At 37.2% G+C, this 26,100-nt stretch overlaps 1 protein-coding gene and 2 pseudogenes across 1 annotated transcript; 1 reads left to right on the forward strand and 2 right to left on the reverse strand.

Moving 5' to 3' along the window:
• Window positions 1-12,658: 12,658 nt before the first annotated feature.
• Window positions 12,659-13,600, reverse strand: Or8k31 (olfactory receptor family 8 subfamily K member 31). The gene has a single exon (NM_001000679.1). The coding sequence runs from the start codon at window positions 13,598-13,600 to the stop codon at window positions 12,659-12,661; it is 942 nt and encodes a 313-aa protein (NP_001000679.1).
• On the reverse strand, window positions 17,482-18,120 carry Or8ai1-ps1 (olfactory receptor family 8 subfamily AI member 1, pseudogene 1; annotated as a pseudogene).
• Ranbp3-ps1 (RAN binding protein 3, pseudogene 1) lies at window positions 17,963-23,960 on the forward strand (annotated as a pseudogene).
• Window positions 23,961-26,100: the final 2,140 nt, after the last annotated feature.

Raw genomic sequence — 26,100 nt, forward strand, 5'->3', positions numbered from 1 at the left:
TTAAATAAAAGTTGATATTACATAGGCAATTTGATTTGATTTAAAAATCTTCCCATGTAGTGCATATACAATCATTTTTTCTTTTTTATTCTTTTCATTTGAATTTAATAAAGGACACATTGATGAAATCTTCTGAAATTAAATGTAATATATGCCATTACATCAATTATTTTACAGCTTAAAATATGTAGGAGCAGACATATACAGTTTTATTACAGCTGGACCTCAGGGAGGCATTTCGTCATTGGGGGCTCTTTTTTCTGTGATAACTCCAGCTTGAGTTGTGTGGACATGCAAAACCAGTCAGTAAAATGTTGATTTAAAATTACTTAGTCTCTAGTCAATAACTGTATTATTACTAAGCAATATTGAACTCATATATGAAGAGAGATTTAAAAATCTTATATGTGTGGAAGGAGATAAACCTGTCGATGTGAATAATACCTTAAGTCGTAGTAATACATTTCACCTCTGGATGTGATGGTCAATTTTAAATTTGGTCTATTTTAAATCTGTTCACAAAATGTAATAATACTAAAATATAATGAATACATTTGTTAAAAGATAATAGCTTGGTGTGTAAAAAGAATTGTTTAAAACGTGTTTGCAATCTGGGGTCTACAATTGTAAAGAGTGTCATGCCTCAGTTGCCCACCATATTACATAAATTATAAAGAAAAGTCTAAACAATGGTACCGCATGCTTGCAACAATCAGTAGTATCTGTTAGGGTAAATTCAGTTACCACTGTTGAATTGTGCTAGTCCTACTAAGCTTATCAGATAGCCTGTTCTGAGTAGAAACAAACACTAGTATCATTAGTAGTTTTCAAATATGTAGGATGATTCTTATGTTGGAAACCAATAAAAATATATTTTAGTGAAATAAACATATATGGGTATTAATCCATTTCCTTTATAATTTTCTTTGCCGTCTTCTTGAATATGATGACTTAACTTTACTTCACGCTATAGAAATACTAAAACAGGGATGTGTGTTCTTTTTTCTTTTTTTTAACGCATCACTTTTACAAGGGAATTTTAATTCTTATGTTTTCTTTCTTTCTTTCTTTTTATACATTTAATTTTTCATGCTTTGTTTACCCAGGTGAAGTGAGCTCATAGTATACATACACTTAAAACCAAGCATAATAATAAATATGTCATTAATGTGTACTCTGCAGAAGATGTTAAAATAGAAATCCTACATGATGTGAGAGTATCTACTAAATATATCTTTCTTTTTTATCATCTCAAAAATTTATTACTTGCACAAATTTCCAGAACTACTTGTAGTGAGGAAGGAGTGGATATCACTCCTTTAGTCCTAGGGTCAACATGCTAATTTATTTCTTTTTTTTCCATCTTTATTAAATTGGATATTTCTTATTTACATTTCAAATTACCTCAAGCCCATTTACCTAAAAACATCTCAAAAATTATAAATATGGTAATCTTAGGTGGAAAGACTCCCATGAAGATGTAAATGTATTATAGATGTGAAAAATAAAAAAATAATGTAACTGTAAAAGTTCTAGAAAATTAGGGATCAATATACATGGATAAAAATTAATCCTTCTATTTTCTATTTTTATTTCTGATAAAATTCTAGTTACATTTAAACAAAAATAATTTTATTCTTATGCATATATAAGATGCATTCCAATTGTAAAACACATGGTTATTGAGAGTTTTAAAGAATGAGATAACTCTAATTTCATGTGTAGACCTTTAGAATCCTAACACCCACAGATAAAGCAGTTGGAATTTTGTAACCTTTAGTTATATATGTGAGAGATATATGAATGAGAAAACAGAAGCACATCATATTTGGAATTGTCTTCATTTGAAAACACAAACCAGCATGTCAGTGTACCTGTGTAGTCCTCTTGCACTTTGAATGAGTGTGTAGAAATGTCCATTTGGGAAAATAATTTTTGATAATACAGATACTTAATTGGCATTTATAAAACCAAAAAAATGTATGAATCATTAAAAAGATGAAGGAAAATCTCTCCATTTTCTGAGATCTTCAATTTCTTTCTTAAGATACTTGAAGGTAGTGTCATACAGATCTTTCACATGTTTGGTAAGAGTTACCCCAAGATATTTTATATTATCTGCGGCTATTGTGAAAGAGTTGTTTCCCTAAATTCTTTCTCAGCCTGTTTATCATTAATATAAAGGAAGGCTACTGATTTATTTGAGTTAATTTTATATACAGCCACTCGGCTTAATTTGTTCATCAGCTGAAGAAGTTCTCTGGTAGGATTTTTGGGGTCCCTTATGTATACGCTCCTATTATCACCACATAGTGATACCTTCATGTCTTCTTTGCTAGTTTGTACCCACTTGATTTTTTTTCTTGTCTTATTGTTCTAGCTAGCACTTTGAGTACAGTATTGAGTAGATACGGAGTGACTGGGCATCCTTGTCTTGTCCCTGATTTTAGTGGGATTGCTTCACATATCTCTCCATTTAATATAATATTGGCAGTGGTTTGCTGTAAATTGCTTTTATTATGTTTAGGTATGAGCTTTGAGTTCCTGATCTCTCTAATACGTTTAATATGAAGGGGTGTTGTATTTTGTCAAGTGCCTTTTCTGAATCTAAGGAGAACATCATGTGAATTTTTTTGAGTTTGTTTATAAAGTAGATTAAGTTAATGGATTTTTATATATTGAACCAACCTTGCATCCCTGAGAGGAAGCATACTTGATCCTGGTGAATGATGGTTGTGATGTGTTCTTGGATTCAATTTGAGAGAATTTTATTGATTATTTTTGCATCTATATACATAAGCGAGATTGATCTGAAGTTCTCTTTGTTTGGTAGGGCCCTTGTGTGGTTTAGGTAACAGAGTAATTGTAGTTTCATAGAATGAATTAGGTAGTGTTCCTTCTGTTTCTATTTTATGGAATAGTTTGAGGAATATTGGTATCAGGTCCTCTTTATCTGTTTGGTAGTATAATCCATCTGGCCCTGGCCTTTTTTTTTTTTTCTTTTTCGGTTCAGAGGTTTGTAATGACTTCTATTTCCTTACGGGATTGGGCCTGATTAGAAAGTTTACTTGCTGTTAATTTAACTTTGGGATGTGGTATCCGTCCAGAAAACCATCCGTTTCCTCTAGATTTCCCAGTTTTGTTGAACATAGAATTTTGTAGTAGAATCTGATATTTTTTTAAAAATTTCCTCCATTTCTGTTGTTATGTTTCCCTTTTCATTTTTGCTTTTGTTTATTTGGATACTGCCTTGAGACCCTTTAGTAGGTTTGGCTAGAGGTTTAGATCTCCCACGCTCATGGATTGGCAGAATTAACATAGTAAAAATGGCCATCCTACCAAAGTCTATCTACAGATTCAATGAAATCCCCATCAAAATACCAACATAATTCTTCAAAGACATGGAAAGATCAATTCTCAAATTCATCTGGAAAGGCAAAAAACAAAACAAAACAAAACAAAACAAAAAAAACCAAAAAAACAAAAACAGAACAGCAAAAAAAATCTTAACAATAAAAGAATGGTTGGGTAATCACCATCCTTGACCTCAAACTCTACTACATAACAACAGTGATAAAAACTGCATGGTATTGGTACAGAGACAGACAGGTTGATCAATAGAATAGGATTGAAGACCCAGATATAAAACCACATACTTGCGCACACTTGATCTTCTACAAAGAGCAAAAAATATGCGATGGAAGAAATAAAGCATCTTCAATAAATGTTGCTGGTCTAACTGGCTGTCTGTATCTAGGAAAATAAAAATAAACCCATATTTGTCACTATGTGCAAATCTCAAGTCCAAGTGGATAAAGAACCTCAACTTAAAACCAGATACACTCAATCTAATAGAGGAAAAAGTGAGAAAGAGCTTTGAGCTCATTGGGACAGGGGTAAATTTCCTAAACAGAATCTTAATGCCTCATGATCAAGACGAACAATTGATAAATGGGATCTCAGAAAGGTGGAAAACTCCTGTAAGGCAAAGGACATAGTCACTAAGACAAAACGGCAACCTACAGTCTGCTTGGGTAGATGGGGCGGGGACATCCTAGTGTTGACATGGCAGGAAGGAGTATGGGATGTGAAACAGTACAATGTAGACCAGGATGGGGAAAAAAACTCTTGAGTGCAAAAATAACAATTTATAAATAAATGAATGAATAAATAAATTATAAAAAAGATGAAAGAAAAGTAAATGATTAAGGGAATCTCTTTTCCTTTTTCAGATAGATAGTGAACACATGGATTTCAGTCACCAGTAAGAGGAAATTACCTGATAGATGTTTCCTTATGTAAGTATGTGGATTTCTTACAGTATAGGGACTTAGCTTCACTGTTGGATGAAAAAAGCTGAGAAAACTTGTCATAAAACACCTGGAACTTTCCTAGTATCTACCTTTATCACATAATAATAAAATTTAACACTATTCCTTTTTTAAATTATTTTATTTGTTTACATTTAAAATGATATCCCCCTTCATGATTCCCCTCTGCAACACCCTCCTTCCTATGCCCCCTCCCCTTTGCCTCTATGAGGGTCCTTCTCTTCCCACTCTCTCACTCCGGCCTCCCCACTCTACCATCCCCCAAACTGGGGCATCACACCTCCACTGGGGCCTCAACTTCCATTGATGCCAGATAAGTACATCCTCTGCTATATATGTAGCTGGGACCATAGATCCCTCCATGTATACTCTTTGGTGGCTTAGTTCCTGGGAGGTCTGGGTTAGTTGGCATTGTTTTCCTATGGGGTTGCAATCCCCTTCAGCTCCTTCAGTCCTTTCCCTATCTCTTTCAATGAGGTTCCAAGGCTCAGTCTGACCTTTGGCTATGAATTTCTGCATGTGTATTAGTCATGTGCTAGCAGAACCTCTCAGGAGACAGCCATACCTGGCTCCTACCAACAAGTGCTTCTTGTCATCAGCAATAGTGTCTCTATTCTGCATCTGCAAATGGGATGGATTCCTAGGTGAGGCAGTCTCTGGATGGCCTTTCCTTCAGTCTCTGCTCCATTTTTGGTCCCTGCATTTCCTCTATACAGGAACCACTCTGGGTTTAAAATTTTGAGATAGATGGTGGCCCTATCCTTCAAATAGGGATTGTGCCTCTCTACTAGAGGTGGTGTTTACAGGTTCTCTCTCTCTCTCTCTCTCTCTCTCTCTCTCTCTCTCTCTCTCTCTCTCTCGCTTTTCTTGGATATTTTGGCTAATGTCATCCCCATTAGGTTCTGGGAGTCTCTGGCTTCCTGGAGTCTGGAACATTCTAGTGGCTAAAACCAGTTCTCCATCCCCTATTGCTACATATTTCTAACCCATTCCATTCCTTCTGTCCTTTTATATATCTGATCCTGCCTCCATTTTCCCCATACTCTCAACTCTTCATTCCATGTCCCTCCTTCCCTCTATCTCCAGAGATTAATTTGTTTCACACCTTAAGTAGGATGGGAGCATCAACAATTTGGTCTTTGTTTTTTTCTTAAGCTTCATATGATTTATGAGTTGTATAATGGGCTAATATCCACTTATCAGTCAGAACACGCCATGTGTAATCTTTTGTGTCTGCATTACCTCACAGAGGATGCCGTTTTCTAGTTCTATCCATTTGCATGAGAATTTCAAGAAGTCATTGTTTAATAACTGAGTAGTACTCCATTGTGTAAATGCATCATATTTTTATATCCACTCTTCTACTGAGGAACATCCAGGTTGCTTCCAGCTTCTGGCTATTATAAATAAGGCTTCTAGAAACATAGTAGAGCATATATCCTTGTTACTTTTTGGAGAATCTTTTGGGTATAGGCCCAGTAGTGGTATAGTTGGATCTTTAGGGTTTTTTTTTTCCATCTTTATTAAATTGGGTATTTTCTTATTTACATTTCAAATGTTATTCCCTTTCCGGGTTTCCAAGCCGACATCCCCTAACCTCTCCCCCTCCCCTTCTGTGTGGGTGTTCCCCTGCTCATTACTGCCCTCCCCCAAGAATCCTGTTCACTGGGGTTCCAGCCCCTGCAGAACTAAGGGAAGGAGGTAAAACTATTCCTGTTTTCTGAGGAACCACTAGATTGTTTTTCCAAAGTGGTTGTACTAGTTTGCAATCCCACTAGCAATGGAGGAGAGTTCATTCTTCACATCCTTACTGGCATTTGCTATCACCATAATATTTTATCTTAGTCATACTGATTGGTGTGTGATGCTTTTCAATTTTATGAGTTCCATTTCATCAATTCTTGATCTTGCAGACTGAGCCATTAATGTTCTCTTCAGGAAATTGTACCCTGTGCTGATGTGTTTAAGGCTCTTTCCCACTTTCTCTTCTTTTAGATTTTAGCTTATGTGGTTTTATGTAGAGGTCCTTGATCCACTTGGTCATGAGTTTTGTTTCAAGCAGATAAGAATGGATCAATTTGCATTCTCCTACATGCTAACTGCCAGTTGAACCAGCACCATTTATTGAAAATGCCCTCTTTTTCCTACTAAATGGTTTAAGTTTTTCATCAAAGACTATATGACCATAGTTCTGTGGGTTTATTTCTAGATCTTCAATACTGTCCCATTGATCTACTTGTCTGTGTCTGTACCAATTCTATGTGTTTTTTTTATTTCTAATGTTCTGTAGTACAGCTTGTAGTCAGAGACAGTGTTTACCCCAGAAGTTTTTATATTGTTGATAATAGTTTTCGCTATCCTGGATTTTTTTTTATTAATCCAGACGAATTTGAGAATTGCTCTTTCTATCTCTGTGAAGAATTGACTTAAATTTTTTATGGGGTTTAGATTGAATCTCTAGGTTGCTTTTGATAAGATGTCCATTTTTAGTTCCCAAAGTTCTAACCAGAGCAATTAGACAACAATAAGGTGTCAAAGGGATACAAATGGGAAAGGAATAAGTTACAATATTACTACCCTAAGACGATATTATAGTACACATAAACGACCACAAAAATTCTACCAGAGAACTCCTAAAACTGATAAACAACTTCAGCAAAGTATCTAGATATAAAATTAACTCAAACAAATCAGTAACCTGCCTCTACTCAAAAGATAAATGGATGAGAATGAAATTAGGGAAAGGACACCTTCACAATAGTCACAAATAATATAAAATATCTTGGTGTCACTCTAACCAAGCAAGTGAAAGATTTTTATGACAACTTCAAGTCTCTGAAGAGAGAAATCAAAGAATACTTCAGATGATGGAAAGAGCTGCCATGCTCATGAATTGGCAGGATTAACACTATTCTTACTTAGGATTACAGAGGAAAAAACCTGAGAAGATCGGAAAGTTAGACATGTTAGGTTCTGAATAAAGGATAATGAAATACTTTTCAACATATTTTTAAAAGGTGATATCTTTTGTATTTGTACTTTTGTTGGAATAAATGAAACTTTCAAAAATCAGATATCGGTAATGTTTATATTCTCTGTGAATCTGATGATAATTTTACAATAGTAATCATTTATTTTATTAAACATGAATAAAGATAAGACCATTAAAATAGATAAATACTCCTAGAAATTCTGGAAGCCAAGTATTATTTCCTTTTCTATTGGTTTCTTTTACAATGATAAAAGGTTGAAATAACAAGGTAGGTAGGGTGTCGATTTTTCAGCCAAAAACAGATATTTTCATTTTGTTTTATAAAAATATTAACTTACAAAATTTAGTGATATCTAGTATAAAATAAAGAAAATGTGTCATCATTTAAAACTGCTGTTAAATTTCTTCTTTTTTCTAGGTAAATTCATACTTTTGTGGATTTTTTTATTTACATTTCAAATGTTATCCCCTTTCCCAATTTCTGGTCCCTAAACCCCCTATCATCCCCTTTCCCCCTTCTTCCATGAGGGCGCCCCCGCCTCCTAACCACCCACCCCTTCCCACCTTCCCACCCTGGCATTCCCCTACACTGGGAGATCCAGCCTTGGCATGACCAAGGGCTTCTTCTTTAATTGATGCCCAGCAAGGCCTTCCTTTGCTACATATGCATCTGGAGCCATCAGTCTGTCCATGTCTACTCTTTGGATGGTGGTTTACTCCCTGGCAGCTCTGGTTGTGCTTTACTAATTCTGTACAAACCTAGTATCAGATACAAACTCAATTTCCTTCAATAAATTACAAAGAAGTGTTACAGAGATAGGTCATCTTATAAGGGTTTTAGGTACTAATTCTTATTACTTAAATTATTTTATTTCTTTGCATTCCAGCCCCCCGAGTCCTCCTCATGCAGGTCCACATTGCATTCTTCCTCCCCTTTGCCTATGAGAAAATGATGCACCCAACCAGACTTCTGTCTTTCCTGGAGCCTCACGACTCTTAAGGACTAAGCTCATCTATTCTCACTTAGGTCAAACCAGGTAACCTCTGCATATGTGTCAGTGACTTTGGACCTGTCTGTATATCCTCCTGGTTGGTGGTTCTTTCTCTGAGAGTTGACTGGGGTTTTGGATTAGGTGAGACTGCTGGTCTTCCTATGAGGCTGCTCTCAGTCTCAACTCCAATTCTTCCCCTAAATTCAACCAAAGGGGTTCCCAACTTAAGTCCAGTGGTATCTGCTTCTGTCTGATCATGGTCTGTTTTGTTTTTTCCCTTGAGGTTGTTTGTGTAGAGTATTATATTGATGGATTTTCATATACTGAACCATCCCTGAATCTCTGGGTTGAAGCCTACTTGATCATCAAGAATGATGTGTTTGATGTGTGTTTGGATTCAGTTTGCAAGGATTTTGTTGAATATTTTTGCATCAATATTCATAAGTGAGCTTTGGTTTAAATTTCTCTTTCAGAGCAACTGTGGGTTCATAGAATACATTAAGTACTGTTTCTTTTATTTCTATTTTGTTGAGTAGTTTAAGGAGAATTAATATTAGCTCTTCTTTGATGGTCTGGTAGGATTCTTCATTGCACCCGTCTTGCCCTGAGCATTTTTGATATTTTGTTTGGGAGGTTTAGTGTGACTATTTCTATTTCCTTAGGGTTATGTGACTATTTAGCCAGTTTACCTAATCTTGATTTAACTTTGGTACATGGTATCTTTACAAAAAATATCCATTGCATCTAGAATTTCCATTCTTTAGACCATAGGCTTTTATACTAGGTTCTGATGACTGTTTGAATATCCTCAGGTTCTGTTGTTAAGTCTCCCTTTTCATTTCTGGTTTTGTTAATAGTGATTCTACTCGAGTAATGCCCTTTAGTCAGTTTGGCTAAGGGTTTATTATTCTTGTTGATTTTCTCAAAGAACCGGCTCCTGGTTTTGTTGATTCTTTGTGTCCACTCTTGGTTTCTAACTGCTTGATTTCAGACCTGAGTTTGTTTATTTCCTGCTGTTTACTCCTCTTAGATGTGTTTGATTCCTTCAAGTTGCTTGTATGGGATCTCTCCAATTTCTTTATGAAGGCACATAGTGTTATGAATTTTCCTCTAAACAATGTTTTCATTGTCTTCCATAAGTTTCTATCATCTTCATGAGATGGGATTTTAGGCCATTATCTTGCTTGTCATATGTGTTAGGGTAGACAGGGCTTGCTCTGGTAGAGAGTTAGGAGATCTGATGTTGCCAGATTGCATTGGGTTGCTTATGACCTTTTGCTTTCTTTTAGCCATCTGCTTCTCTCTTGCCTTGACTGGCCTGAATGTCTTTGACTAGAACTGCCCTACTTAGGGGCAGACAGATCTTTGTGACCCGAGTTAGACCTTTGTGACCTAAATTAGAGCTAGTCTCCTTGGAAGCAGGCAGTGATGTCTCTGGTTAGTGTGTGCCTCATGTATTTGTGGTAGAGCAGGCCTCTTGTGTCCTCCTGGTATCTGCGGACTTCCTGGGAGGCTCACAGTCTGAAGTTTAGGGTGATTATAGGTAGTTGAGAAAACTAACTCCTGAAAAAATCTAAATTGTACCTCCACCGTTTAAGGTGGAAGACCCAGAACCCCAAGGACAGCTAGATTATGACTCAAGAAGAATTTATTATAATGATTTTTTGAAAGGACAAATCCTTAATGAAACTCCAAAGACTCATACCTATAGATAAGTGAGCCTGTCAATACTCAGCACAAAAATTCCACAACGTTTTCCCACCATAAATTGTGACTAAGAGATACCCACAATAGCTCAGGGTGTTTTAAAAAAAGATATGAAAACACAGCTCTGAATGTGTCATTTTCCTTACATGACTTTGTAGAAAAGTATCATTAAGAGATATAAGGATAAGAAGAGTATAAGCATCAAGAGCAATACATGATAACAGTAAAACTGTGGTTTTGATATACACAAGGATGTTGTACATATGAACTGAAAATGAATTTGATTACATTTACAAAAATTATGTGAGTTCAAGAAGACAAAAATTAAAGTACAGATGATGGTTCAGTTATAAATTTCCAACACTATGAAGCTATTGATGTTAATTAATGATTGCAAAGTATGGAAGAGTAATTATTCTTTGGGGATATGTGCCCTGAGGGTCTACCAATGCCCTGTTGTTTTCAAAATTTCAAGACTTATTTATGTATTGTCTTTGTATCAAAAAGTAGTATATAAGTTATTTAACTCAACAAATAAAAAAGCATTTTCTATGCATTCATGAGTATCCTTATTTTAAAATATATTCATTAATCAGGAAATTTACAAACTCTTTAAGGAGAACGGATTTGACCTCAATATTAATTCTGAGGTTAGTTTTTCTTTACATTCAATAAAACTTTGATTTTATTTATTATACATTACTATAAACAAATCAGAATTTGAAAATGATATTGTGATATTTTTCATAATTAAATGAAATATCTAACCAAAAATAGCTCAATTAATCTTGAAATTTTAAATTCCAGCTCCCTAAATAACATCCTTCTGATATTCTGTAATCCAGTGACTAAAAGAATGTAAAATACAAGTTTGAATATGCTATGAATGCACTTAGCCTTCAGTGATAAACACCACAGGGAATGCCCCCAGAGAGATTATGCATTTACCTTCTGGTTTGAAAATAGAAAATTGAAAATGTGCTGAAAATGTCAATAAACATAAACAAATAATAAACAATAGTTCTGGAATAAAGCCTCTTTTGCTGCTGATCAATAGTAGAAACATGTTTTAGCACTATTTAAAACCCTCAAAATAATTGTCAAGCATAACTTAAAGCTGTTCTTTGATTAATTTATCTGGGAGTTGTTTCATTTTTCAAGTCATATTATAGAGCACAGATTGATCTCAGAATAACTCTGTGGTCTAGGCTAATCTTGGGATAACTATTCTCCTGCCTGAACTACCCAATTAATTATAAGACTACTATTTCATCCAATAATCCAAACTTAGTATATAACTTACAAGAAATATGTCTTCCATCGAGAAAGAAAGCATTACATCATTCTGTAACATAAAATGGAAAGTAATTAATGTTAATTCAGTAAGCAAGACAATATTAAAGTAGTAAAGGCAGTCATGGAGAAACTATACACATCTAAGATTAACTCTCTCATTCATACACACTCACAGAACAACACATATGTGTTTGCTTTGATGTAAATATTATTAAATGTTACACTGAAATTTTGAACTATAGTCACTAAATATATGGCATTAATTATTACTATGTGAACCACATAGTAAGTAATGTGAAAGAAAAGTAACATGAAATCAGGACATAACTGAAGGAGCTGAAGAGGTTTCCAACCCCATAGGAAGAACAACAGTATCATTCAACCAGTTCCCCAAGAGCTACCCGGGACTAAACCACCAGCCAAAGAATACACATGAAGGGACCCATGACTCCAGCTTGCTTATATAGCAGAGGATGGCCTTATCTGGCATCAACGGAGGGAGGCCCATGGTCCAATGAAGGCTAGATTCACTAGTATAGGAGAATGATAGGGCAGTGAGGTGGGAGTGGGTAGGTGGGTAGGTGGGTAGGGGAGCACCTTCATAGAAGCAGGACAGAGGGAGCATGGGATAGGAGGTTTCTGGAGGGGCAACTGGGAATGGGAATAAAATTCAAAATTTAAATAAATTAACTAACAAATAAAAAGGGAAAAACAATTAAAAATAAAACATAGAAACAAACAAACAAATAAATAAATATATAAATAGAGATTCCCTGTGAAGTGAAGGCATTTGTGTGTTCTGAAATGCTGTAGCCTTGATATCAAAGTGATATACTTCAATTTTCTGGTATGGTGATCAACATTTTTTAAACTGCATTATTTTTTCCGGTGCTGAGCACAAAACCCAGGGCCTAGTGCTTGCTAGGCAAATGTTCTACCACTGAGCACTAAATCCCCAACCCTAAACTACATTTTATAGAAACATACATAAATATCAAGTTTGTATAGATGCTAAAACATTAAAATACATTTTTATACAAGCAAATCCATACATAAACACGAACAGCAGAGTATTTATTGCAAAGTTCAATTCATGAAACTGCACTCACAAGAGATATCTATCTGCTTCATTAATAAACAGAAAAAATATTTACTACCCTCTTTAGGTTTATATACTTTAAAATAATTCTTCTGTGCTACTTCATTTCTTCAACTGTATTGTTCATAATCTGCCTCTTCCTCCAACAACCTTTTTCCTTTGCTTTTATCTTGCCTGAAACATATAAAGCAATTACATTTATTTGTTGTGTAGTATGATAACATTAAATAATATGTAATTTCTAGGAAAAGATATTTTGTATGGATTTCCCTGTTTTTCTAATGGAATACTTTACATCTTTGTTTCTCAAGCTGTAGATCAATGGATTCAACATAGGGATGATTAGAGTATAAAAAATGGAAGCTGCATTGTCAGTATTTAAGGAGTGACTAGACTTAGGTTGCACATACATAAATATCAATGTCCCATAAAATACAATAACCACAGTCAAATGAGACCCACAGGTGGAGAAAGCCTTCTTCCTGCCCTCGGCAGAGTTCATCCTGAGAATAGCTCTGAGAATGAGAAGATAGGAGACTAGGATGACTAGTGGTGAAGAAATCAAGTTAATAGTTGATAAGATCAAATTTAGGGTTTCACTTTCCTCTTTATTTGAGCAAAGCAGAGATGTCAAAGGGGGGCCATCACAGTAGAAATGGTTAATAATATTGGGGCCACAGAAGGATGAAGAAAAAATATTTATGGTAGCTGTGAGAGCAACGAATATACTGTAAAGGTATGGAATTGCCACCAGGACCCAGCACACTCTGTGTGACATAATGACATTGTAGAGGAGTGGTTTACAGATGGCGACATAACGGTCATAAGACATTGCAGAGAGAATGAAAAATTCACTAATAATGAACATACTAAAAAAAGCAAACTGGACAGCACAAAAATAAAGTGATATTGTATTTTGATCTACGAAAAAACTTCTTAACATTTTTGGTCCCACAGCTGTTGAATAACCAAGGTCAGTAGTAGCAAGGTGTCTGAGAAAAAAGTACATGGGTGTTTGTAGCCTTGATTCCACCATGGTAAGGATGATCATGCCCAAGTTGCCCACCAGTGATATCAGATAGATGATGAGAAACAGTGCAAACAATGGGATCTGCAGCTCAGGGCGGTCAGTGATGCCCATCAGGATGAATTCAGACACCACTGTGAGGTTGTGGTTTTCCATCAGGGTTATGGAAAAACCTGTGGAAAAGTAGAGATCATTGCACAGTGAATAGATTTCAAATATCATATTATTCAAAGTAGCTTAAATAAAATATCTTAGAACATTTGCAATTATTTTTGAAAAATAATGTATTTAAAAGATGTAGACATACTAATCACAATGTCACACAAATGTAAACATGTGGCTGGAAAGACACAAGCAATTGTTCCTCAAACAATGAACGTTTTAATCAACAATAACATAAATCTTTGCCAATAATACTTGCTTTTCCTAAGTATAATGAGAAAAGTCACTTTATTTCAATATTAGATGTCAGCTAATCTAGAAAACAGCATCCTACCCTTAATATATAGCCAAGGACTCATCAAACATCAAACTTTAATTCTCTCAAGATATGAGAATGTTGCTATACAAACAGAAAAATATTTCTAGATTAATATATATGAATATATAATATATACAAAAAGTATTTAAATTATATGTAGCTGGATTTATACACACATTGATTAAATTTATGTTTCTTATATTTGTGTTGCTGAGATTACTACCACATTGCGATATTTAATAATTTTATACTTGTCATAACATGTAAGATGTTTGACAATAATAGTACATATACAAACAAACATTATAAAAATGCATTATACTCTAGTTTGATGTGTAGATCTACCGAATCTTAACAGGTAATATGGAATACTTGGAGTTGTTATCACAATCCATATCGGTCAAATCTACGTAGAAGTTTAGCCTTACACATCAAAATAGTCTTATACTCATAATGTATTGATTTGAAGAAACTACACACCATGGAGGTAAGACTATATGAGCAACCATCTTACATACTACCTAGCATTGCCTTTGGTAAAATAATGTGAGATGTTTAAAATATATTCTTAGTATTTTTAATATAAAGTGGTTTCTGTATGAATTTTGAAAACCTGAGGCAGAAGTGATTCAACAGCTATATGCTTTCTGGACATAGTTACAAAGATGATAAACACAGGAAATTCAAATAATAACCTGATACATTAACTTACCTGAAAGATTTGTTTTTATAAATGTGTGTGTGTATTAGACACAATTCAGTCTTAGGTCCTCTGAAGGATCTGAAAATATGTGAAAAAGTAGAAATGGTCACAGAAATAAGGGTGTCTATAAAATATCACAGTCTGATGCTCAGAATGTCAAGAGGAAATTTTTATAGTTTTTCTCTCATTTTCAATTAATATTTTATTCATTAATATGTTACTAACATGAATAGGATATATTATATAATATCAAAATCTTTTTCAATAAAAGGGAAAATAGAGCATATGAAAATTAAGAAAAATACAAAAAGTTAAAAAATTAGACTCCACTTAAATTAATATAAACTTGGAAGAATACCTTTTATTATAGCAGTTTGTTTTTATGTAGTTAATCACTCACAGACTGATTTAAAAACCAAGGAAAATATGAAGAAATCAAAAAAATTGGGAGAGTTTGTTAAAATTAACTTATGAATTAACTCTCAAAATCACACACTTATTGAGGAGGTAGTATATTACAGGAGCACAATCTTTAGTCAATAATTTTTAAGCCTGGCTGACCATTGACTTGATAGATGTTTAATGCTTGAATACTGAATAAAGATTTAACTGTGGAATAGCTAACACAAAACAAAACCAATATGTGGCAAGATGGCAGTGTATCGATGCAAGTGAGGGTCAGAATATCATTCTGTTTAGTTAGTTCACAGGAACATCTCCAAAACATGACATAGAAAATACTGTAATATTCCATGTCTTAATATTTCCAGTGCACCAGAGAGAAAGTCACAGGAGGGACATTTTTTTTGTAAAAATGTGCATGTGTTGAGGTTTTCTGAGTAAAGTCACAATTAAAACAATTGACAATGGCAATCATGGTAGAAAGTGCAGCCTCTGAGTAAATGAGAGAAAAATCCTCCAGGGTTTCTGTGTACACCTGGTTGTAATCTACTGACACTTCACTCACTTAAGTTGTTTTAACGAGCGCTTACCTTGTTTTATTCCCTTCCCCATATATGCACTTCACATATTAAGCCTACAAAATTTTCAATTATTACATAAATGAAAATCACATAATTTGCCTCCCTTTTGTATTAGCTAGATTTTCAACAACATGAATGTAAAAAATTAAGTTCACTTACTGGCAACTTTTTATAGGTATAAACAGACCAAAGGCTTTTGTCTGGAGAGATTTAGGACTCAAAGTAATTAAAAATGTTCCTTAGTACAGGTTCTTTTGTTCATTGCTTACTTGAATGCTATTTTTCAAAACTATAATCTAGAAATTTTAATTACACTTAGTACAAAAGAAGAAGCTTTTCCATTGTCATAAATGTATTACAGGAATCTCTTGACTTTCAAAATTTTTTTTCACACCAATTTTGAAATAACAACTCCTTTTTCCCTCATAAAGGATCAGAAATGGTTCAGAGAGACCTCTCCACAAGTAAAAGCACTTAGTTAGGGGGACCTGGATATGAGAAGAGAAAAAAATGAGGGAAGGGTAGAACTGACTCGTGAGCTTGTCCCCTCATATCTACATATTCATTCTATAAATTGATTAACACATTATAAACATTTTAAAAGGTTGAAAAGTAATCACATCTACACCTTTCCTCTAAAAATATTCTATTAAAGTTTGAATTATTTAAATTAATTTAACATGATTGGTTTAATGTTATTAGACACACACATCATCATCATCATCATCATCACACATTTTTCTAATTCCTCTCTCCTTCATTTCGTCCTTTGGATACCTATTTTCTTTTTCCTACATGCTCTACCCCTCTGGGTTTACAGTAATGTTTGTAAAGGATTCTTAGTTAATCTAGGGGCAAATAAAATTTAGTATGGTAAGAATACATAATCATTAACTTAATACTTGTGTTCCCAAACTTCTTTTTTTTTTTTGGTTCTTTTTTTCGGAGCTGGGGACTGAACCCAGGGTCTTGCGCTTCCTAGGCAAGCGCTCTACTACTGAGCTAAATCCCCAGCCCCCCAAACTTCTTTCTTTAAATAAAATCTCATTAATCTATTATCTATGATTCTCACCTAGGCCATTCATTAATAATAAAATTGTGCACATGTGTGTATGAGAGAGATGTTTTATAAGAACAAATTATCATAGAAATTATATCTGTTTATGCTTAAAGATTGTAGCATTTTCCCTTTCAACCTCAGTGAAAATATTCAAAAACTAACATGAAAAAGGGAAATAATGAGGTTATTATTTCTGTACAGGTGTCCTGAAATATTAGAAAGAATGGTCAGGGAAACACAAATGAAAACCTCCAGATGCTGAAACTTTGATTAAAAAAAATCACACATCACCTTAGGCTTAAACTGCAGGGCACACTGTGACACTCTCTTACCTTCTATGAAACTCCTGCCTTCATTTGCCACCGTGGTTCTTGGTTTGGGTTTTTGAGATCTATTTTTGGTTATTTTCAAAGCACAGAGTCTCTCCCTGAGGGGACATAAAAAATACTAATTACTAGCAAACATTTGAAAGGCTAATGAGATAATACCTAGAGGTTATAAACTCTAGGATCAAATTGTATTCATCTGTGATTTAGTTGTTGATTAGGCCACCATTCCTACTTACAGCATTCATCAACAGTATTGCAGCTAAGTTCTCAACAGAAAATTCATGCTTTCGTGCTTATTGTAATAATATGTGCATTTTTGAATGAGCAAATAAAATATTTCATGTAAAAATATAGTTCAATTTAACTTTAAAAATGTGAGTTTTGTTACCAGAGAATAACAAAGATGAACGCTGAATGAAATAATTCTCAATTATACAAGGATAAATATGGTATGTTTCCTATTACATGAGCTACATGAAATTAGAATAGATGAAATCAAATTAAAAGCTGAAAGGATCAATATTATCACTTTAATCTTGTGTATATTTGAACAGATCAAAGATAACTAAGGAAGATTCTCACAGTAGAAATGATTGATTACATAGTACATATGGAAAGACAGAGGGAAAATCTTCTTAACAGTGAGTAGAAAAGTCACACTTGTACAGTAAAGATAAAGATTGCTACCGGTAACCAAAATAATATTCTTGGCATGAAAGGATCATAAAAGTAAAGGCTTATGGTAATCATATAGTTGTCATAAGACTTAGAAAACAGAATTAACACATCCCAACCAACGAGCCAAAGATGGAAGGCTAACCATGTATCAAAAATGCTAAAATATACTGTTTCTTGATCAACAATAAAATTTCTTAAGATTTTGGTTCCAACAGCTATTGAATAAATAAGAACTGTAATAGCTATTTGTCTGACAAAGAAATACATGCAGCCTGGAGCTCACCATGGTAATGAGGATCATTCCCAAGCTGTTTACTGTGGTAACCAGAGAGATGATGAGGAACAATCTGAACAATGGTGTCTACAGCTTTGGGAGACTTGTGTTGTCCAACAGGGGGAATTGGATAACCACTGTGAGTTGACCTTCTCCATTCCTACTTACCAGAAAATGGTCAATGTTCTTTGTTAAATCAAGCGTATTATCATCAGAGCTCAACTAGTAATTTCTGGAGGAATTTTTATAAACTATTAAAGGTAACATAAACCTAAATTTTACAATTTTCAATATGTAAAATTCTGTCTTGGTATACATACATAACACACGTTTTTAAGTCTATACAAACAGAAATAGTCACAGATTATAAGAATGTTTCTACATTACTATTGGGTTATAAAATAATGTTCTTCACTGTGTACAGAATTTGGTTTTGGAGTCTTGGAGGTATGTCCTCTCCTCATATCTGATGGCCAAAACCCAATTAAACCCAAGTTGCAATACTCTACTTCATCAACTATTCAGACCCTAAACATACTTAGTGGATGTTTTAATAATTTGAACATTCAATAACTTATTTTCCATAACACATAATGGTAAAATTTAACAGGGTTCTGACTTATGAATGTATTTCTTTAGCTATTTAACAAAATAAAATTTTGATGTGTTCAGATATTCTGCATTGTTTTGGCTTTCTGGAATCTTTGTAATAGGGATTGTTAATTGAAATTTTGGTAAGTAAAACTAACTGAGCAACGGCCTGTTGAATAGATACAAATATGGGGTCATTGGAGGCTCTGGCCAGGACTTGGATTTCCTCATTTTGTTCTATGTCTATTATTCCTGGAGTAATCTGAAGCCATTTAATGGAAGAAGAAGCATGGCCCAATATCAGGTCCACAGTCCCTGGGGGTAAGGGTAGGCAGAGACCAGATGCCTTCTTCAGGTGTTAATATTGTGCAGGAGAAGGCACAGAGGTCCATCCTGAGCTACCACTTGTGGCCTGCCAGAGATCTTCGAAGGAGCAAACTGGGGAACAGTGGAAGCCTGAGGAACAAACCCTATTGCCCCAGGGCCTGACTGTGGGAAGCGGGCCAGAAGCTACCACCATAGGAAGTTTCCCGACTGGCAAGGGGACAGAGGACATCCCTAACTGTCAGATTTGGACCTGCATTCTTTGCCCAGTGGCTACAGCGATGGCAGCAGGGATACATAGGGTTGTAGGGCTAGGGTGTGCAGATGGAGCAACGTCCATCTCTCTCTATCCTGTCAAGTTAGTTTTTTTCTCTTTGATTCAACTTGGGATAAGGGCATTCTCACATGAAATGGCCCACCTCTTTACAATTAAAGCAGGTCTTGGGGGTGTTTGACACCACAGTGCACTGTAGGGCAGCGCCAATTGCTAGTCTGATAGCATGACTGGTCCCCGTGCCAGTACATAGGCGAACATATTCAGCTAAGGGCTTAGAAAGGTGGTGTTTTAAAATGTCTTGGCAGGCTGGGTTGGCATTCTCATAAGCAAGGTGTTTCATAAAGGGATTTCCCGGCTCTTGTATGCCAAACAGCCATTCAGCCATTTCAGCGAGTCAGCTGATGAAGGCACTGTATGGCTCATCAAGTCCCTGAAGGACTTTAGTCAGAGTGGCAGAAGCACCATTCTTTGGCTGAATTTTTTTCCAAACGGCCAAACAGGCCTGATGGCCCTGGGCTAAAAGGCCTGGTGGGGAACAACAATTGTGCCTCAAGGGTATGATATGGTGGTTCCCTTAAACGTTTCCTTGTGGTCCAAGAATGGGAGCTGGCATGAGAGCGATTTTTGATTTCGATTTCTTTTACTACCTTGGCCATTTCAGATTTCCATAAAACAAAGTCTCCTCCACTCAAGGCAGCTCTAGCCAATTGGGAAAATTCCCATGGGGTGAGATACCCTTCTGTACTGGACTCAAGCAAGGCCAAGGTAAAAGGAGCAACTGGTCCATAATCGGAAACAGCAGCCTTAAGTTTTTCTAACTCCTTAAGGTCTAGGGGCCTATAAATATAAGGAGGTGGGCCCTCTGGGGCCGGATCAGTGGTGGTGGCTTCCTCCTCAGGGGGGATTTTGGGTCTCAGGTTCTGGTTTTTCCTCGGAGCCTTCCCTTGGCTCAGAAAGATTACTAGGTGTAGAGGGGCGATTTGAAACCTGCACGTCACTATGTAGTGACAAAGGGAAGGTTAAAACGGGGAGACTAGGTTTTGGGTTCTGTTTCTTTGGCGGCCGAGCCGTGCGGAGGACTGGCGACTGGGAAGGAAAAATCAGACAGTTCAGTCTCCAATTCCTGAAGAGCTCGCAATAGTTGGACCTGTTCTTTTCTAGTCTCAACGATATGTCTTAGAGAAGTAATGTCCCCAGTCACTTGCTGCTGTGCTGCGGCCATGGGAGGCAGGGGTTAAGACGGAATCTAAAGCACCATATGGTAGGGTCAGAATGGAGGCAGAGGTTCACCACTCTTAAGTCTCAGGGCTGGGAAAGCCCTAGGAGGAGCGGAATAATGATCTCTCTCAAAGGCAGCTGCCTCAGCTTCCAAGTCAGCCTCCTTTTCTGGGGACAACGGACCATCCTGGGGGGCCGTCAGGGCTGGATATAAAGGCCTCACAGAGAGGGGCCAAGGGACATGAGGGGGGCTTATTAGTTGGCAGTGTGTCAGGTTTACCAGAGCCACAATCTTACCTCCTTCAAAAGTAGCCTCCTCCATCTCAATAACCACCGAGGAACATGAAGAAGGCTGTGGGGGCACGGTCGTAGCTGGGCGAGACGCCTCCTGGAGGTCTCTTTCTCCAGTCAGAACTAGATCTTGTAAATCTGGCCACTGTGGGGAGGTCCTAAGAATATCATTATTTAAGGACCAATGACTAAAGACAGTAACAGGGACCCTTTCAGGACCAAAGGTCTCACAATAATCATTAGAACAACCACCAACTCTTTGACAGCATATTTTCATTAATTGTACCCTCTAATGGGAACTAAGGGCAAGTTTCTCCTACAAAATCTAGAAATTTTCTAAAGTCTTTATGTTTAACGTGAATTCCTTGCATCTTGAGAGATTCTTTAAGACCAGACACATAAAGGTCCTGTGTTGAGAGTGCTTGTCACATCACTCCCCACTGAGATCGGCGTCATTGGGGGGGGAGGGGAGGCCCTTGGTCCTTTGAGGGCTTGATGTTTCAGTGTAGAGGAATGCTACAGCAGTGAGGTAAGAGTGAGTGGGTGGGTGTGGGAGCATCCTCATAGAAGCACTGAAATGGGTGATGGATTAGGGGATTTGCAGAGGGGAAACTGGGAAAGGGGATAACTTTTTAACTGTAAATAAATAAGATAACCATTTTTTAAAAATGTCTCTGGACAAACCCTTATATTAAGGCTGCTCTAAGCATCATAGTAGGAGGAAAAGGGTCTCAATAGCAGACAAAAGGAATCCTGTAAAAAATATCATGGTATATAACCACAATGTATATCCAGAGGACATAGCTCATCCTGATACAAGCTCCAAAATTGTCGCTTCAGTCTCTTGAGCCACTGTTAGCCCTGAATAAAACTATTCTATGTTACTGATTGGATCATATTCAGGTATTTCTGGCACAGACACATTAGTGGAAAAGTTAACATTTTGAGAGTAAAATTAAGGAAGATTACTTGTGTTTCAACCTGAGTTTAGAACATGAAGGGTTTAGAATATACCTTTCAATATTTGACAGTATGAGCTAGGTCCTGAATTTGTGGCACCATGAGCTTATTTATGATTGACAAACTGTTTATGGGAGTGATTTGACAAGGGCCTTCAAGACTCATATAGAGTCCAGGGCCTGTGTTGTCGTCATTCATCCAGACACTGCTCTTATCTTCATGGTCCAAGGTTCTTGCAGGTTAACTTTGATGAATTAAGCTAGCTGGTTATGGCCTTCCCTTTCGTGTCTGTATGTTCTTTTCAGGTTTTTGTGTTGGTTACTTTTTCCTAACATGAGTTTTGTCAGAATAAACCTTCTTGTAGCTTCAGTTTAACTCTTACCTCAAATCTTTTGTTTCGGAAACTGAATGTGTGTGTGTGTGTGTGTGTGTGTGTGTGTGTGTGTGTGTGTGTGTGTGTGTTTGGGGGAGTGGTTATTGTTATTTACTAAAGACTTATTTAGTCTTTAATTATTTGTTTAAAATGAAGGAAAGAATACTCTGTTAAACTGAATGTATATTTTGAACTGTCAAATTCTCTGTTAATAAACAGATAGCATTTAAAAGACAGCATTCATATCAAAGAGTTTATTTTCAATGCCACTGTTTCTCACTTTATATGTGAGTATGTGCCATACACACACTCTAGCAAAACCCAAAATGTTGTAAGAAAGCATTGATTAGAAATGATTCTTGAAGGGTTGGGGATTTAGCTCAGTGGTAAAGCACACAGTGCTGACACCTCCACCAAGTTTGTGTTTGGCCAGAACATGAGTGAGCGCGTCTTGAGCCCCCCAAAGCTGAACGAAGCCAATTCAGACACCAGCAGGGAGACTACACATGCCCAGTCAGGGTCTGAGTCGTCATCCCAGGAGGCCGTCCCCAAGAAAGAGTCCCTGGCCGAGTCAGCTGCTGCCTATACCAAGGCTACAGCATAGACGTGTTTGCTGGAGAAAGTGGAGGTCATTACAGGGGAGGAGGCAGAGAGCAATGTGCTGCAGATCCAGTGTAAGCTGTTTGTGTTTGACAAGACATCACAGTCATGGGTGGAGCGTGGCCAGGGACTTCTCAGACTCAATGACATGGCGTCAGCCGACGATGGCACATTACAGTCCCGGCTAGTGATGCGGACCCCGGGCAGCCTGCGGCTCATCCTGAACACGAAGCTGTGGGCGCAGATGCAGATGGACAAGGCCAGTGAAAAGAGCATCCGCATCACAGCCACGGACGCTGAGGACCAGGGCGTCAAGGTCTTCCTGATCTCGGCCAGCTCCAAAGACACAGGCCAACTGTATGCTGCGTTGCACCACCGCATCCTGGCTCTGCGTAGCCTGGCCGAACAGGAACAGGAGGCCAAGGCACCCCCACCTGAGCCAGGAGCCACCCGGGCTGCCGAGGAGGAAGACAGTGATGAGGATGCTGTGCTGGCTCCTTCAGGTGTCACGGGGCCCGGCGCAGGCGATGACGGTGATGGTCAGGCTACTGGGAGCACATAGCAGCGGAGCCGCTGTACCAGGCTGCTGCTTCGTCGTCTGTCTGCTGCTGCCCATCCCTCCCTGCAGGCCGTGTCATGGTGGTGTCTATTGCCGGGGTGGCCACAGGCTGGATCCGAGTGTCCCCTCTGCAGCAGACGGGGACGCCAGGATGCGGCTTGGGACTCAGACCTCATCATATTGATGAACAGAAAGAACGTTCCCCGCCTTCGTCCAATAGAAATGGCACATTGACACTTGTCACAGCTTCGTGGTGACCATCCCTCCCTGGGCAGTGACAGTGAGAAGTCTGGGCTCAGCATTCTGCTGAGTGACCTGCTGCCTGCTCGGCTTTCCTCTGCCAGGCCTAAGTGGCAGCTGCCTCTTGTTCTCTGGTGGCTTGGCTCCCCAGGTCGGGTGAAGCTACACTCGGGCTGAGCTGACTTGACGCTCTTCTGGGTGGTGCCCAGCCCACACAGGGGCTCCGTAAGTTGGGTCCTGAGAACACCTGTCTGGATGAAGGTTTTGGAGCCAGGAGACTTCCTGCCCTCTTGCCTGCCAACCTGAACCACCGGGGTCACCCTTAGCATAGCACAGCCCTGAGGTGACTGACCATCCTGTGGACTGTGTGGTCCCACCTCTGGCCTGGCCACTCCCGGGGAGCCAGCAAGGACACCAGAGGCTGCCTAGCAGGTGGGCCACACTGCTTCCAGCCTTAGCCAGCCAGTGACAAGTGAATCCAGACGTCACCCATGTGTTTTGGAACATTTATGTAAGATTGTCATATGAAATGTATTTGAGAACTGCATTAAAACTTTTAACTAAAAAAAAAAAAAGTAGACAAGAAAGGAAGACATAGTATTCTCTGAGAAAAGGACAATGAAATCAACTTTTTAACATCTTGTTTAAAGATGATTTCTTTTTATGTATCATTTGTACCATAAAATAAAACTTGTGAATTGTGCCTGTCTAATATTTTGAATCCTGTGGTCCTTTCATAAAAATATAATTTTATAGTAAATATTAAAAAATTTCAGATCATTAAAATATAAAAGTACCTCTAAAAATTGCAAAACCACCAGTTCTCACTTCTTTTTGGTTTGTTTTCAATGATAAAACATTGTTAAAAAAGGATATGTTTAGTATTTTTTTGTTGTTGTTCAGCAAGAAAGTCAAACAATTCAATTTTTGTCTTATAAGGTATTTTCCTAGATATTTTGGTGAGATCTAGTACAAAAAAAGGAAATTTGTCATTATTCTTAAACAGTTGGCAAATGTGTACTTCTCTCCAGTATCAAACCTAGACTAAGATGCAAACTACATTTCTCTCAGCCAATCATCAAGAAAGGTTTCAGAGATGGTTCATCTAATGAGGTTTCTCATTGCCAATCCTGAAGACCTAATGTTTTACCTTGCAACCTACATGGTAGAAGGAGGAAACTGTCTATTGCAGGACAGATATCACCCCTTACAGCAGGTAGGCACCTGTGAATCTGAGGTTATAGACCATCCCAAAGTTCTACCATTATGATTCTGATTAAAGGACACGATCTTTTTTTCCTCCAAACATCAGATTTTTTAAAAGGTTTTTTATTTTTTATTTGGAAATTTTCTTTTTCTGTATTTCAAATGTTATCCCCTTTCCTGGTTTCCTCTCTGGAAACCCCTTAACCCATCCCTCCTTCCTCTGCTTCTATGAGAGTTCTTTCCTCCCCACCCACTCTGGACTCCCTGTACTGGCATTCTCCTACACTGAGTCATCAAGCCTTCACAGGACGAAGGGCCTCCCCTGCCACTGATGCTCAAAAAGGTCATCCTCTACTTCATAGAGTGGGGCGCCTTGGCTAGTCCGAATTTTAGTGGGGTTGCTTTAAATTTCTCTCCATTTAGTTTGATGTTGGCTATTTCTATGCTGTGTATTGCTTTTATTATGTTTAGGTACAGGCCTTGAATTCCTGATCTTTCTGAGACTTTTTTCATGAAGGGGTGTTGAATTTGGTCAAATGCTTTCTTGGGATCTAATGAAACGACCTTATGTTTTTTTTTTCTTGAGGTTGTGTATATAGTGCATTAGGCTGATTGATTTCCATATATTGAATCATCCTTGCATCCTTAGAATGAAGCTTTCTTGATCATGGTGAATAATAGTTTTCATCTTCTTGGAATCAATTTGCAAGAATTATATTTAGTGTTTTTGCACCTATATTCGTGAGGGAAATTGTTCTGAAGTTCTTCTGTTCCTTTGTAAGGTCTTTGTGTGGTTTAGGTATAAGTGTAACTGTGGCTTTAAAGAAAAAAATTGGGTACTGTTACTTCTGTTTTTGTTTTTCCCTGTGGAATAGTTGGAAGCATATTGATATTAGGTTGTCATTGAAAGTTGATAGAATTCTGCACTAAACCCATCTGATCCTAGTCCTTTTTGGTTGGTAGACTTTCAATGAATGTTTCTATTTCTTTAGGAGTTATGGGACTGTTTAGATGGTATATCTGATCCAGGTTTAACTTTGGTACCTGGTATCTGTCTAGAAAAATGTTCATTTCATTCAGATTTTCCAGTTTTTTCTGAGTATAGGCTTTTGTAGTAGGATCTAATAATTGTTGTAATTGCCTCAGTTTCTGTTCTTATGTCTCCCTTTTCATTTCTGATTTTGATAATTTGGATACAGTCTCTGTGCCTCTGATTAGTCTGGCTAATAATTTATCTATCTTGTTGATTTTCTCAAAGAATCAACTCCAGGGCTTTGTTGATTCTTTGTATACTTCTTTTTGTTTCTACTTGGTTGATTTCAGCTCTGAATTTGATTATTTCCTTCCATCTATTTCTCTTGGGTGAATTTGCTTCCTTTTGTTCTAGAGTTTCTAGATGTGCTGTTAAACTTTTTGTTTAAGCTCTCTGCAGTTTCTTCTTGGAGGCACTAAGAGTTATGAGTTTTCTCTTAGCATTGCTTTCATTGTATCCAATAAGTTTGGGTATGT

Source organism: Rattus norvegicus, chromosome 3 (assembly GCF_036323735.1).
Source record: "Rattus norvegicus strain BN/NHsdMcwi chromosome 3, GRCr8, whole genome shotgun sequence".
NCBI lineage: Eukaryota > Metazoa > Chordata > Mammalia > Rodentia > Muridae > Rattus > Rattus norvegicus.

Bases quoted from the DNA above. Each gene is read 5' to 3' on its own strand.
- Or8k31 (NM_001000679.1), bottom strand. From the start codon at position 13,600: ATGGAAAACCACAACCTCACAGTGGTGTCTGAATTCATCCTGATGGGC.